The sequence below is a fragment of the Ovis canadensis genome, chromosome 8, assembly GCF_042477335.2.
Source record: "Ovis canadensis isolate MfBH-ARS-UI-01 breed Bighorn chromosome 8, ARS-UI_OviCan_v2, whole genome shotgun sequence".
Classification (NCBI taxonomy): Eukaryota; Metazoa; Chordata; class Mammalia; order Artiodactyla; family Bovidae; genus Ovis; species Ovis canadensis.
In genome coordinates this window covers 95494524-95509375 of record NC_091252.1, presented here as the reverse complement: position 1 = coordinate 95509375, position 14852 = coordinate 95494524, and the positions used below count along the sequence as shown (strand labels likewise).

General features: G+C 50.4%; 1 protein-coding gene across 1 annotated transcript in view; it reads right to left on the bottom strand.

The window, feature by feature from the left end:
- Positions 1 to 13502, bottom strand: part of IGF2R (insulin like growth factor 2 receptor) — a 103170-nt gene extending 89668 nt beyond the window's left edge. Inside the window, exon 1 of the mRNA XM_069598858.1 lies at positions 13116 to 13502. Coding sequence (XP_069454959.1) covers positions 13116 to 13288 — 173 coding nt within the window. The 5' untranslated portion in view covers positions 13289 to 13502. The remainder of the gene's footprint in view (positions 1 to 13115) is intronic.
- Between the last annotated feature and the right edge of the window lie 1350 nt (positions 13503 to 14852).

Below are 14852 nucleotides of genomic sequence, written 5' to 3'. Positions count from 1 at the left end.
CAAAAGAGAGAAAACAAAAGAAAAAGCCAGATGGCTATAACTGGACGACTCCTCTCAGCTATTTGACACTGGTGTCTTAGGACTCCTCTCCGGTGTTCTTGCCTGGAGAATCCCAGGGACGGGGGAGCCTGGTGGGCTGCTGTCTATGGGGTCGCACAGAGTCGGACACGACTGAAGCGACTTAGCAGCAGCAGCAGCAGCAGCAAGCTTTCGTATACATCATCACTGAATATCTGCAAAACTTAACACTCTGCAAATACAATGTGGGGTTCTTTCTAATTCTTAAAACAGCTAACATCTAAACTGAAGTCTAGGACTTCCCTGATAATGCTGTGGATAAGAATTCGCCTGCCAAGGCAGGAGATGTGAGTTCGATCCCTAGTCCGGGAAGACTCCACGTGCTGAGGAGCTGCAACTACGCCCGTGAGCTGCAACTACTGAAGCCCCCGCCTCTAGAGCCCGTGCTCGGCCACAAGAGAAGGCCCCGCAATGAGAAGCCCACGCACTGCAAGAAGAGCAGCCCCAGCTCACTGCAACTGGAGAAAAACCCACACAAAGCAACCAGGACCCAGCAGAGCCAAAAACAGGTAAAATTTTTAAAAATAGATAAAACGGAGTACAGACAGTTTAATTATAAAATGGAATGCCCAACACCTTAAAGAAAAAAAAAAAATCTCAGAAAATTGAGTCCCTTCCCCTCCAACACAAAGCAGCTCCATGAACCTTCATTCTGTCCATATTCTTTAGAGATCTTGGTTCCCTCACTCCCACAAGTCCTGGGGTTATGGTAATAATGGTCAAGTGGCCAAGAAACATTTGATGACTGGCCTACACTCATCAGTATATAAAGCAGATGAGAGGTACAATGGAACCAGCAGTAAAATTAACAAGTACGTGTGAATCTATGATCTGGTTTCCTTAAAAAAAAGAAAGTTGGTGGTATACAAGTAAATTCATATAACATGGTCACTGGCTAGAGGACTGTTTTTCTAAATCTGGAGTGAGCAGCCAATACCAAATCTGGGGGACGAGGGGAATGCAAAGTCTTTCCAACCTGAACAGGAAAAAAAAAAAAAGATTTCTCTGCTTCTGGCCTACATCCAAGGGCTCTAACGAAACACTCAGGGAACATTTGGCTCACCACTGCCTCTTATCATTATCAGAGAGTTTCTCAGCTCATCCCTCCAGACCACCGACCCTCGAAAATCTGGAACAGTCTCCTAAAATAGCAAAGGGGGAGGATGGCGGGGAGAGGGGAGGGGTGGCAGGGGGAAAGGAAGGCAGGGTTTCCAAAATGCACATTTGCAGCAGAAATGTCAAGAGCATAATGTAACCCCTGTTGTCTATAACTCTCTGCTTCTGACACGATGAGAGAAGAATCTGATTTGGCACGAGGAATACGCACCCTGATCTGCAGGCGCTGGGGGGACACAAAAGTTTGATAGAGCATCGTGGCCAAAGCTTATATAGGAAGTACTTCACTTCCTATTCTAACAAACCCACAAAGCTGTGGATAAAGATACGAGGCCAGCAAAAAAAAAAAAAAAAAAAAAAGGCAAGGAAATGCCAGACATTAATCTCTGGTTTTCCCTGTAGTGACACAGGGTCTGGGAGCAGGAAGCCAGTGGTCTGGAGAGCAATCACGCTGGAGGAGAGACTCCGGTGGCATGAGCGTGGAGGCGCCAGGGGGTCGGCAGGCACGGCTCTAACGCCAGCACCCTGAGTGTCCGGGAGAGGTCCCGAGAAGCTGAGGCAAGCCACAAAGTGCCGAGGGATGGGGAAGGAGCCCACACTCGTGGGCCTGAATCCCACCCCCACCCAGCTTTGGGGGACACACTTAAGCACTCAGAGCCTCACCTGCCAGTCTCCAAAAGTCATCCACCCCACAGCCACCACCAGGAAAACGAGACTGGAAACGTGGAGCTGTTGAGGGACTGTCACCTAAGCTCTCATCTGGATCAACAGCAGGACTCAAAGACGGGTTAAAAACTGAGTTGGCCTGGTTAAGTCCTTTCAAAAGGACTGTGACCTCACAACACTGCCAGGATGAGGGTGGGAGCCTGGTTTGGGGGCCAGCTCCACGGAGCTGATGAAGCTCAAGACAGAGAGTGGGGGGAGCTCAGAACACACACCTAGACACACGCATGCCAGCCGCCTCCTGGGATCTCTCAGAACAAGACAGGCACTCAGGCCCACCCAAGCCCGCACCACGCAGCCACCAGCTGCCACCAGAACAAAGGCCTGATGGATCGGAAACCTGTGGAAAAGGACAGACACGCTCTTCCTCAAGGGGCTTCCAGGAACCTGGAGGCCAACGCCCTCTGCACCCGAGGTCTGCCTCCAAGGGCCGGCCGGTGCGCCCACTGCTGCACTTGCTGCGTTTTTGCTCCCAGCGACTCTACAGCCCCAGGACGCAGGCCAGGGTTTCAACCCTGCTCCATGAGGCCCCTTTTACAATCTAGGTACTTTCTTTGTTCCTCAAATGCAAAACGAAGGCTTGAATTACAGGCTGAACCTCCTCCTTAATCATCACATGGATGTCGGAATTCAACTGCCTTTAACATCGGCTCACGGCATAGAGATCAAACTTTAAGGCTCAGTCCCCTCAGAGACCATCACCAACGTCCCCCAAACCCTCAGGGACCCAGCACCCTGCCTTCAAAGCCTCTAGGACAAGAGAAAGGCTACCTTCCTTTGTTTGGGGCAGGGGTAGGGGGGGCTGTGCCAGGTTCATTGCTGTGCAGACTCTGCTCTAGTTGCGGCGAGCAGGGCTTCCTCTTTGCTGTCCTGCAGAAGCTCTCTGCTTGCAGAGCACAGGTTTTAGGGCACTCACGCTTCAGGAGTTGCAGCTCCCGGGCTCCAGAGCACAGACTCAGTAGTGATGGGGGCATGGGCTTAGCTCCTCCTCGGCACATGGGATCAGCCTGGATCGGGGCTCGAACCCGTGTCTCCTGCCTTGGGAGGTGGATTCTTCACCACGGAGCCACCAGGGGAGCCCCCCGCCTTCCTACTTTCTGGGCAGTCAGCTCAGCTGGTTAGTTCGGACGGTGATGGGGCCACTACCCAGACGGAGTTCTTCACAAAGGCCAGCGAGGCTGCCGCAGGAGAACAGTCTCTGCTTTGAAGATGCTGGGGTCACAGGACTCAGAAACCCTACCACCCGCTGCTGGCAACAGGAAGCACAGGGCCACATCAGTGTCACCTTCATGCCGCCTGAAAGAACCTTGGCTCCACTGGCTCCCCACCCCTACCATGCACTTCCACGGAATGACCCCCAACACTGTCACAACCTCCACCCACTCTCCAGGCGGCCCCTACTTCCCCACCGCCACTCCCTCTGAAAACGGCAGCTCCATCCTTTCAGCTCAGTCCCTATTCCCCCACCTCACCCCACCCCACCCCACCCCACCTCCAGTCCTAGGCAGAGTCCACCAGCTTCATCTTCAAAGTCCCCAAAATCAGACCACTCTGCACCATGACCCTGGTCCAATCTGTTATAACCACTTACCTGGTCCGGCAAAAATCCCCCTCAGGCCGTCCCTACCCGAGGTCACTCCTGGGCTCAAAATCCTCCCAGGATCCCACCTCCCTCAGAATAAAATCCAGAGTCATTCTTCTTTTTTTTAATATTTTTTATTGAAATAGAGTTGATTTACAACATTGTGCCCATTTCTGCCACACGGCAAAGGGATTCAGTTAAACACACCTACACACTCTCTTCCAGAGTCACTCTTGATGGCCTACAGGACGTGGCCCCAGCCAACCCTCTCCGGAAATTCCCGTCTCCCACCCTCTTTCTTGCTCTTGCTGCACGTCGGCCCCGCTGCCACTTTCCAGCCGTGTCAGCCAGCATCCCAGCTGGAACACTTGATAACGTGATCCCTCTGCCTAGCACACCCTTCCCTGGGTCAGATGCGCAGTTGACCCCCTCGCTTCCTAAAAAAAAGCAAAAGCTCCCCCTCTATAGACAGGCCTGCGGACCCAGCACCCTCCATACAACAGCCCCGCCCCATACGCCTCTCCCCAGGCTCGCTCACTCACCCAAGCAGCTAACTCACCCGGCCTCTGCCAAAGGATGGACGCTCAAAAGGGGGGAGAGTGAGCCACGCGGGTTTCTCACTTTGTTTGTGGTGAGTGACACTCCTCCGGCAGATGGCAGGCGGAGGGGTCTCAGAGGACGCGAAGGGGTGACTCAGCGGGGACACATTCTTGTCACTTCTAAGAAGCCACCCTTCAGCACGTCCATGCTCATGGTTTGGGGTTTCTGTTTACAGGCCAGGGTGCTGGGGAGCGGCTTTCAGTACCAAACAAGTGTTTTGAAGATGTCTAACTGGCTTTTGACTAGAGCGAGTCACCCAGATGGTGACAAACTAACGTTACAAGTCAACATCCGGTGGCCGGTCGGCTCCTGGACAAGCTCTCCACGTGCCCGCCGCGTGTCTATTCCTGCACACACGTACGTGGGAAGAACTGCACGCGACCCCATGGACTGTAGCCCGCCAGGCTCCTTTGTCCATGGGATTCTGCACACAGGAATGCTGGAGTGGGCTCCCATTCCCTTAAAGCACACAGGCTCTGATTTAAAAAGACCTCCCTGGCTGCTGGCTGGCAAAGGCCAAGCTTCACTGTCTCCATTTTCCTTCATCTTTCCCTGCTCCCTCTGTACCCCAAAACAAAACTCGAACTGCTAACTTTCACGACCTCAGATTTCTTACATCTCTGAGCCCCAAAGTGAAGAGTGACACCTGCAAAATTGTACCCACCCCCTAGCCCTGAAGGAGGAAGCCACCCTCCAGAGATTCATGGAAGGATCTTAAAGCAACAACATAAAAATCCCACCCAAGGTCTCTGGCCCATCTGAAGGGCAAGCTTCATGCTCGCAGAACCCAGAGGGGCTAGGATCTTCCCCTCCACCCACCCCAGCCGTGGAGGATGCACACAGGCTGGCCCCTCGCGCTGGTTACCACGAGGACAGAAATAGGCGTGACGCACCACTCCAGGCACCTCAAAACCCCGCCTGTGGCAGCTGCTTCTTAAGTCATGCGGCACCGTGAAACTGGTGAAGGGCTCTCACAACGCTTCCCACTGGCCTGCATTCTTGCACCCAATCCCCACCTACAGCAGACGCCCTGGAATCTAAGACCCACCCCTCCTCCAGGGAGACGGGGCTGAGCCCCTCCACAGCACTGACACCCATGCAGAAGTCCTCGGGGCTTCAGGACCTTCTACCAAAAAATGAAATCAGGAGGCTCTCCCCCGCCCCCTGGGGTGGTAGGCCACCGCAGGAAGGAGGACAATGCCAAGAAAAAGGCAGGAAAGGGCCTGGGGCCACCCGACATATGGCACCTGGCACCCGCCCCAACCCCACACCTCCTATCAGCAAGCTCCTCCTTGTGTAAGCAAACTTAGCTGGGCTTTCTGCTACTCGGGAGCTGGAAGAATCTTGAAGGATGGAGCCTCAGAACCGCAGAAGCCTGGATGCAAACTAGACCCTGAGAATCACACAGCCCCGTGGTTTTAAAACTTTAAATGATGGAAACACTTCTTACTCAAAAGAACTTTCCCATGGAGTGCCAATGTATAGGATGGATGAAGAAGAAATGCCCTCGTGTTGAGGCAAAAAGCCCCTGGACACTGAGAGAACCAGGGGGGTGCAGGGGAACCAGCTAAAAATATCACTGATCTGACGCACAGAGCCCTAACTTGCAGAAAGAAAGCAATCACCGCCACCACCGTTTATGACCACTAAGGATGGCTGGGCACCTAGACACACTCTGGTTCTCACACTACCCTAAAAACGTGATTAGCACCCTGATTTGACACTGAAGAAAATCAAAACCTCAGCAGGTCAGTTAACTGGCCCACGAGGCTTTCCAACTAGTAAAGAGGAGAAAGAGTTCCCCATTGAAAAGCAGGACAGTGACCTCCAAAACTCCACTCCCAGCCTTCCTGAGAAGGAAACTGAGACGCAGAGGAAAGAGGTGACTGGCCACCGCCAACTCAGAAATCCAGCTCTGCGGACTCCAGCTACAGGCAGAACACACTGTCCTCTGCCAGCGGCCATCAATGAGGGCCCAGCAGCTGTCTCCAAGCAGGAACAGGGCTGGGAGTGATGTTGAGGAGGACGGAAAAGCACCTAAGACCAGCCACAGGGACACACCAGCCAGAGGAACGCCCTGCCCATCCCCCGGCCTCCCCCCAGCAACTTGCAGCCAAGCTTCAACAACTGCTCCCAGCTCCATCCTGCACAGCTGCGCAAAAAGAGGCCACAAACGTCCCAGCGGAGGCTCAACGCAAAGAGCACAATCAAGAGGCACCAGCCGTCGCAAGGGCACCCACACCATGAAAATGAGATGGCAAATGCCCACAGACACTGGGCCCAACGAAAGAGCAATTCACAGAGCAAGCCGAGGAGAGCTTTACGTCTTCCAAGGGATGAGGGAAATCGTGGCAACCATGAAGAGGCAGCTGTGAGTATGCATCAACTCCAGACCCTGCTGGAATGTTTCTAAGAAACAGAAAAAAGTTGAAGAGCTCACAAACAACAGGAGAACTGCTAGGCTGGGAAAGAGGACAGAAGCCATTCTTCTGGAACCCTGCCCACAGTGGTAGTCAGATACAAAGTATAAACGACAGACCAAGCAGGTCAAGTATATGTTACGATAAAGAAAGGCTGAACAGCACAATAAGGAAACTTTGACACAAAGAGAGAACCTTTTTTTCCCAAACACACAGAACACCCAACTCAAGGAGGTTTTAGGCCACAATTTCACACTTTTACTGCCCACATGAGGGGAAAATTCCATTTACCTAGAGAACAAAAGATTTTTAAAAACTGGTGGATCCAAGAAATTCAAATAGTTAGCATTTTGGGGTATAAGAAGAAAATATTTAGAACTGAAGGATGAAAAATCTATGTATCAAAACCCATAAGTAGCATAATACTCAGGAAAAAGAAACACACAGCTTTAAATTCATAGTTTAGTCATGCAAGCTGATTTAAAAGATCTAAGCTTTCAATTTAAATTAGGGGAAAAAAGAAGATAAACAACAAAATCCTAGTGTATAGCATAGGAAACTATAGTCAATATCCTGTGATAAACCAAATGGAAAAGACGACAAAAAAGAACATGCAGGCGTAACTGAATCACTTTGTTGTGAAGCAGAAATTAACATAATATTGTAAGTCAACTCTACTGCACTGAAAGAAATTTGTTTAAGAAAAAAAAATTTTTTTTTAAATCAGAAAAAATTTTTAAGGAAATTTTTTAAACAGAGGGCATAAATAAAATAAAAATTAATGGTGACAAAGATGGTAAAATAAATACTAGTTCTTTTGAAAAGGCTAAAAAGACTAGAAAAATCTTTAGTAAACCTAATTGAGGGGAAAAATACATAAATAAACATCAGGAATTTTTTACATTTACCTACAGATTCAAAAGGCATTTCCAAAAGCATAAGAGTAAATGCTACATATTTATATGTGAATACATAATTTAAATGACAATTTCCTAGAAAAATACAGATTATCAAAACTTGCTCAAGAAAAAGTACAGAATCTGAGTAAACAGACAAAACTGAAACTCCTCTTCCACTACATTCTATCTCCACAAAGGCACAAGGCCCAGACAGTTTTACTACTGAGTTCTACCAAAATTTAAGGAACAGAAATTGTCCATCCTATACAAAAACTATTCCGTATCATACAATATACTAAAAACTAACTGGCTCTTCCCACAAAGCAAAACATTCTTGATACTGAACCCATCCAAGAATAATACAGCAAGAAAGCTGCAGCCTGAACTCACTTAAAAATTCAGTTGCAAGCTTCCTATATAAAACATCAGAAAATGGGGGGGCGGGGGGGGCGGTGCTCAGTCATGTCGGACTCCTTGTTGCCCCACAGACTGTAGCCCATCAGGTTCCACTGTCCATGGAATTTTCCAGGCAAGAATACCAAAGTGGGTTGCCATTTCCTTCTCCAGGGGAGCTTCCCAACCCAGGGATTGAACCTGCATCTCCTGCATTGGCAGACAAATTCTTTACCACTGAGCTACCTGGGAAGACAGGGTGCTCTTAACACCCCACAATGCAAAGGACAGACCCCACAACAAATATTTATTCAGGCCAAATGTCAAATGTCCTAAGGCTAAGAAACCTTGGTACAAAGATTTCATAGGCTACAAAAAGCCTGATTTAAAAGAAAAAAAAAAAAAGGATAAATTGAAGTTCATCAAAATTAAGAAATACTTAGTTTTCAAAGGACATATTAAGGGGAAGAAAAAAAAAGCAATCCAAAGACTGGGGGGGAAATACACACTATACAGACCTGAGGAAGGACCTGACTCCAAAAACGTAAAGAACTCTTGAAACACAAGTGTGTTCAGGGAAGAGGGGCAAGAGATTTTCTTGAGAATCACAACAAAAGATATTCAAGTGGTCAATAAGCACATGAAAGACGTTCAACCTCATGAGGCATCCAAATAAATACAAGAAAAGATGTTCAACGTCATGAGTCAGCAGGGATATGAAAATTAAAACCATACTGAGATACCACTACAAACCCACCAGGATGGCTAAAATTAAAAAGACTGATAAGACCAAGTGCTGACAAGGATGTAGAAACACCGGAACTCTGACACCGATGATGGAGAGGCAACGTGGACAACCACTTCAGAAGTCAGTTTGCAGCTCCATAAATCAACCCTCACTCCCCAGCCACTGAACAATCTCACTCCTAGGTATCTATCCAAAAATAGAACATGTGTCCACACAAAATCCTGTACATGAATATTTACTACAGCTTTATTTGTAACAGCCCAAAAAACTAGTAACATCTAGATTAGTCTTGGGTCAAAAAAAAAAAAAAATCAAAACTTAGATTACACATTACTTAAAATTAACAAAAGAAATTCAAACGTTTAATAAAATAAAATTAGCAAAAGGGGAGCAGTGGTGGCCACCAGTTCTCTGGATCCAGAGCTTCCAGATGGTGGTGTCTCCACTCTGACCCCTCCCAGTTTTCCCCTCTACTTAAGAAATGTCGATGGATCACTTGGAGAATAAATGAGTCCTTTGTCACCTTGCCAGGACTAAAGGTGAGGAGACACCATTAACAAGAATTCAGGCCTCTGTCCCTCACTGGTCATGATTCAGCTATGCGGAAAATAAAAAGGACTCACAGGTATATCCGATCTCAGCTACCTCCACCTCCATGACCAGTGGGGTCACTGCCGAGAGGGCTCCTGGCTGGGACAATTAAAAAAAGGCGGGGGGGAAGCAGAAAAAGAACAGTATCTGCAAAATAATGAGTTACTTTCTTCCATCAGCCCCAGTTCTGCGACTGTCGTGAATTCTCTCTTCCCAGCACAGCACAGTTACACATGCCAAGATCAAAATAAAGATGAGACATCTAAATGATTTCACTCAACCCCATCTTTTAAAACTCCCTCTGTGAAACATTGATAAAAGATATGAAGCCCAATCAGGAGTTCATTCCCTGGGACTATTGTCAGGATGATGGTCTAAGAATTAAAGCATGTGTCTACCCACAGTTAATAATCTTGGGCTACACACACACTTATTGTTGCAAGAAACATATACACACAAGTGGATGTGATCCAGGTTCAACATGTGGCCCAAATTAGGCATATAAGCACTGTTCCTTCGGAAAAATCGCAGGGAAAAAAAATGTCTCCTTAGAGACATCAACTAAACCAACCTCAGCTCCCAGCTGGCTTCATTACTCTCTTGTCCTCAATAAAAAAAAAAAAAAAAAAAAAAAGTTGCAGCGTTTATACAGAAACAATTGGGGGAAAGCTTGTTCTAAATACACTTTAAGGTACTTAACTACTTAAAACAGCCCAAAGCATTATTTTATAACTCGTATAAACTGTTAAGCCTTTACTCATTAAGAATGTTGTTAACACCAAAATAAAGGGTAGAAAGTCACCCATTACCACGCACGTGTAGAACGGCCTTTTACAAAGTATATCTCGTACGGAAGAGGGTGAAGCTGTAGACAAGCGGAGGGCCTTCTGGTCTCTTCGGGTGACTCTTCACGGCCTCTGGCCTCTGCCCCCTGACCTCCTGTCCCCACAGACCCTGCCCCCCGACCTCTGCACATCCCATACAGCTCAGCACTCCACGCCCCAGTCCTGCCGTGCCTGCCAGACCCAGTGGCAGCCACGGTGGCCTCTGGATTCCAGTGCTTTCTCTCCACCACACACCACCTCCCAAGAAACAGCCGAGGGATTAAAAACCTCCGACTTCTTCCACAGCGCAGGACTCGCCGAGTGCATCCATCCTCATGAAGCTTCTAGAATGCACAACTGAGGCTCTCCGAAGGACACACGCTCAAAGTGCTGGGAGAGCAGATACACTCTGGGCGGCTGGCCGTCGTCATCCCTGCTTTGCAGCGCCCGGCTAAAGATGCTAAAGCCGCTGCAGGCACAGTCTCTCCTCGGCTGCCTTCATCCCTTCTGCTAACGAGCCACTTGGGGACGACCCCTGCCCACCACACTCACCCCAGGAGGGGTCTGAGCCACACGGGTGCCCTGCAGGCCTCCCTGAAGTGGGCCCCAACTTCCCTCCTCTTGGTTCTAAGGGGCCATAGGCAAAAGGTACCCTCCCGGGGTCTAGAGAGCTGGACTTGGGAGGAGAGGCCGCTGCCCCACAATCAACCCCCCTTTCCAGTGACCGTGAGACCTGCCTGCCAGGGTTCCTGCGGCCGCCAGAAGGTGTCCAGGCACCCCAAACCTGCGAGAGGGGAGCTAGGGACTACACCGGGCACCAAACCACCAGGAACCGGGAGAGTCTTCCATGGAATAACATGTTCCTCGTTACCAGCAACCAATTTGCGGACATTTGGAATGTGACCCTGTGTCCGTGGGGACCACTGCCACCGAAAAGCGGCGCAAACTTCTGCAAGAGCAGAAGTCTGCTCTTCACACTCACGGCAAGGCCTGGGCAGCTATTTACGGATGGACGCCCAGGGCTGGAAGAAAAGGCTGCCAAGAACAGCCTGCTTCAGGGCTACTCGGTAGAATTTTTCAAAGTGGACTTAAAGACATGATCAGCCCACATTCCCATTCAAATATGTGCTACAGTGAAGGAACTTTTAGGCAGTCTGATTTCACTCAAGAAAAGATTTTTTTTTTAACCCCTTTCCCTAAAGGGGGAAAAAAAATGTTTTCAGTATTTAAGCCAAGGTATGCATTTGAAACAGGAAAAAAAAAAAAACAAATTTCAAATTTCAGGGAGTGGGTCTGAAGTAGAGACTGTTAAATGCGGCTCTAGACAAGTCTGAATGTGAAACCACAGAGCAGTAACCGGAAAGAAATGTGCCGAAGCCCACCCAGCTGCAACCTGGCTGGGGCTGCAGTCCTCAGAAGCCTGGCAGAAAGGACCTGTCCTAAGACCTCAGAAGGTACATGCTAAAAACATGCAAGTCCCCTCAGGACACTGTCAAGCACTTGCTAAGTCAGGCCCACGTGTGACCATGAGGAGACGCATTTCAAGATACAACGGCCATTTTCTACTGGACCAAGAGGCCAAGTTCCATTTGGAGATGAGTTTGTGAACCATGGTCCAGGTGCTAGGATGACTACCCTAAAGCAAAAGCAAGAATCCCCTGCAGCAGCTCCAGAGTAGGGGTCTGCCCTTGAGGCCAACTTTATTAAGAAATCAATTCCAATCTGCCAGCAACCAAGACTTTAACACTGCTAGGCCAAGCTGAGCTAATTTCTCATGGATGCCTATGGTTACAGCAGCCATTACCCCAAAAAGTCCTCCTTTAAAGATCAGTCACAGCCTGACCTTGGGTCAGTGACTGTGGCTTTTCACTGTAACAGGGGGCTTCTATGAGTAACTTATGTATCTTAGGGCAGTTAACTGGCCTATAAACTAATGTGCAGTTAACTCTCCCTGGGCCCCCAATACCTTTCCAAAAAAGGACAAAGAATATGGGCCTTTCCGCTTCCACTGTGCGTTCAGCCTCACTCTCCTCAGAGTAATCATTTCTGCAACTTCTCAATTCAGGGGTAATAAGACCATCTGCAACGCAAAGGAAGACTAAGAACCCCATACACCTCACCGTAAGCTCAAAATTCAGCTCCAAGTGGGCTACACTTCGCTTCATTCTGAGAGGTAAATTGCTAGCGCCAGGGATAATTGCTGACTTCTTTGTCCACGACTCTTTCAGAACTTCACCCCTTTTTCACCAAGGTTTAAAAAATTAAATAAAAGCTGTATTTTCCATCATCCTAAACAGTCCAGAGAAGGTTAGTTAGAAAAATACATGGAATTGGCAGTTCCCCAACCCCGGGACTCCCAGCCACGGCAGGACACTTAACAGTCCTCACTGGGACCAACGATTATACAGTCATGGTTCCCAAAGCAAAAGACTCCACTAGAATAATCCACCCGGAGACAATGACATCATGCGAACAACGAGACAGGAAGTTCAGCTCGCAGAAGTGAAGGGTGAAGTCTCGAAAGCCAATATTGAATGACCACTCTCCATTCCCCCGATTTAAAAAAAAAAAAAAGTCAACTTCTGCAGAAAAAGCTACTTTACAAATGGAAAACCCACATGGAGGAAATCAATCAGCAAATGAAACCAAACCCCTCCCCCCCCAACCCCACGGCCGGTCCTACGGGTGAGTCTGTCCACCTTAAGGGGCGCATCTGAAGCCCCGCTGGTGGAACTTTGGGGGAAAGGCGGAGTGGGAACAAAGCGAAGCCGGGGATTCCTGCGTCCTCCCAACTTTTTCGCAGGCGCACCGCTGGGCGTGAGGGCGCCCGCAGGGTGTCACCCGGCCGCTCGCACGCACTCAAAGCCGCCCCGGACTTGGTGACAGCCACAAGTGGCCGGACGGCGGACCCCGGGCCAGCGCGGGCCAAGCGCCCCCCACCCCCTGCCCGTGGACACCGATGACCCCCGGGTCTCTTATCCTTCGCCGGCACGGCGGCAACTTTCCGTCGGGGACGGGCAGACCCAAGGAGAAGACTCGGGGACCCCGGCCCCTCCCCCGCGGGCGCTCCCTGAACCCCCATCCCGCCCGCCGCGCGCTGGGGCACCGCGACCGAAGCCCGTGCCCCGGCAAGCCACCCACCTGCACAGCTCTGGGAACTCGGCGCCCTGGGTGCCCGCAGCCCCGGGAAGCCAGCCCGGCGGCAGCAGCAGCAGCAGCAGCAGCAGCTGCAGCTGCAGTAGGAGCGGGCACCGCAGCGGGCGCCCGGCGGGCGCGGGCCCCAGGTGCGAGCTCCGGCCGGCGGCCGCCTCCATCGCGCCGGGCCCGGGCTGCGCGTCCGGAGCCGGGCGAGCGGCGCGCGGCGGCCGGGGGCGGCGGCCGGGACACGGGTGTGCAGCCAGGGCGGCAGGCGGAGACGGACAGGAGCGCGAGGAGCTAGCGACGAGCCGGGGGAGCTCGAGGGGCGCGCGGCTCTTCTGGGCTCGGCGGCGGCCCGGGGGGCTGTCACGTGACCGCCGGTCGGCCCCGCCCCCGCCCCCGCCCCGCCCCGCTCACGTGACAGCCTTGTTCAGGTGATCCCCGCCCGCCCGGCTCCGCCCAGGCCCGGTCACGTGAGCGCGTCCCCGCGCGCGGCCGGAAGCCGCGCGGCGCGCGCGCGCGCGCAGGTGCGGGAACCCCAGGCCTGCAGTGCCCGCCGCTACCTCGCGGGACCCCCCGCCTCCGTGTCTCCCCCGGGGGCGCTCTCGGGGGATGGAGGTGCTGCCCAACCTGGACTCCCAGGTTCCCACCCTCGACCGACAGGGAGGGGAAAATGAGGTTTAGAACCTAAGTGATGTAAAGGCTGCCGCGCAGCCCTGTTACCATACATTCGATCCCTTAATGAATGGGAACCCACTTTTCTTGCCCTACGGGGGGCCGATCGCTGAGCCCTGCACCGCGTGTTCCCACCGTTACAACCCAGCAGAGCCTCTCACAAACCTGTGGCAATGTGATTTCCCAAGCGTGGGCTTCCTACAATAAGGAAGGCAGGCCAGATATAGGAACTTGAAACATAAAGGAGGTAAAAGGGTGGCTGACGAGCGAGTGCCGCTCAGCAAAGCTTTTTAATGGCTCTGTTCATGTATTGTGTTAAGCTCATGACTGTGTGAATGGCTGAGCTAGGCACAGTGAGAATAAAAAGGTGAATCTGAAAAGACATGAACTTAAGAAGTTTACCTGACACAGAATAATCTGATTATTGTATAGAATAACCACGATGGTAACGGTTCTTTTTTTTTTAATATTTATTAATTTTGCTGGGCCACGTCTTTATTGCCTCATGGAGGAGCTAGTTACCTTATCTGGGCTGGAACCCAGATACCCTGCATTGGATGTATGCAGTCTTAGACGCTGGACCACCGGGGAAGTCCCCTGTTAATTTTTTTTTAATGCTTACTCCACATAAGACACTGTACTATCAACTAACATGCATGAATCCAGGAACCATATTCTAAATGAGGAACAGAGGCACAGAGATGTTAAGTAACTTAGGCAAAGCCACTTTGATGCAACAAAGGAGAAATTCAAACACATACAGTAATAGCTAACGTTTATTGAGCAAGTTAATTATGTGCCAAGTGTAGTTTCGCTGTTTTGATTTAGCTCATTTAATATTAACACAATCCTATAAGACAGATACCTTCATAGCACCCATTTTATAGATAAGGAAGCTGAGGCACAGACAGATTAAAAAGCTTGCAGGTCATATGGCTACCAAGTGGAGAAGCCAGAGTTTAAGCACAGGCTAGACAGTCCCAGAGCCTGCAGCTTAGCCATGGTGGTATATTGCCAAAGAGGAATATGGCCCAAGAAAGGAAAGTTGTGGTCCTAAGAGGGTGC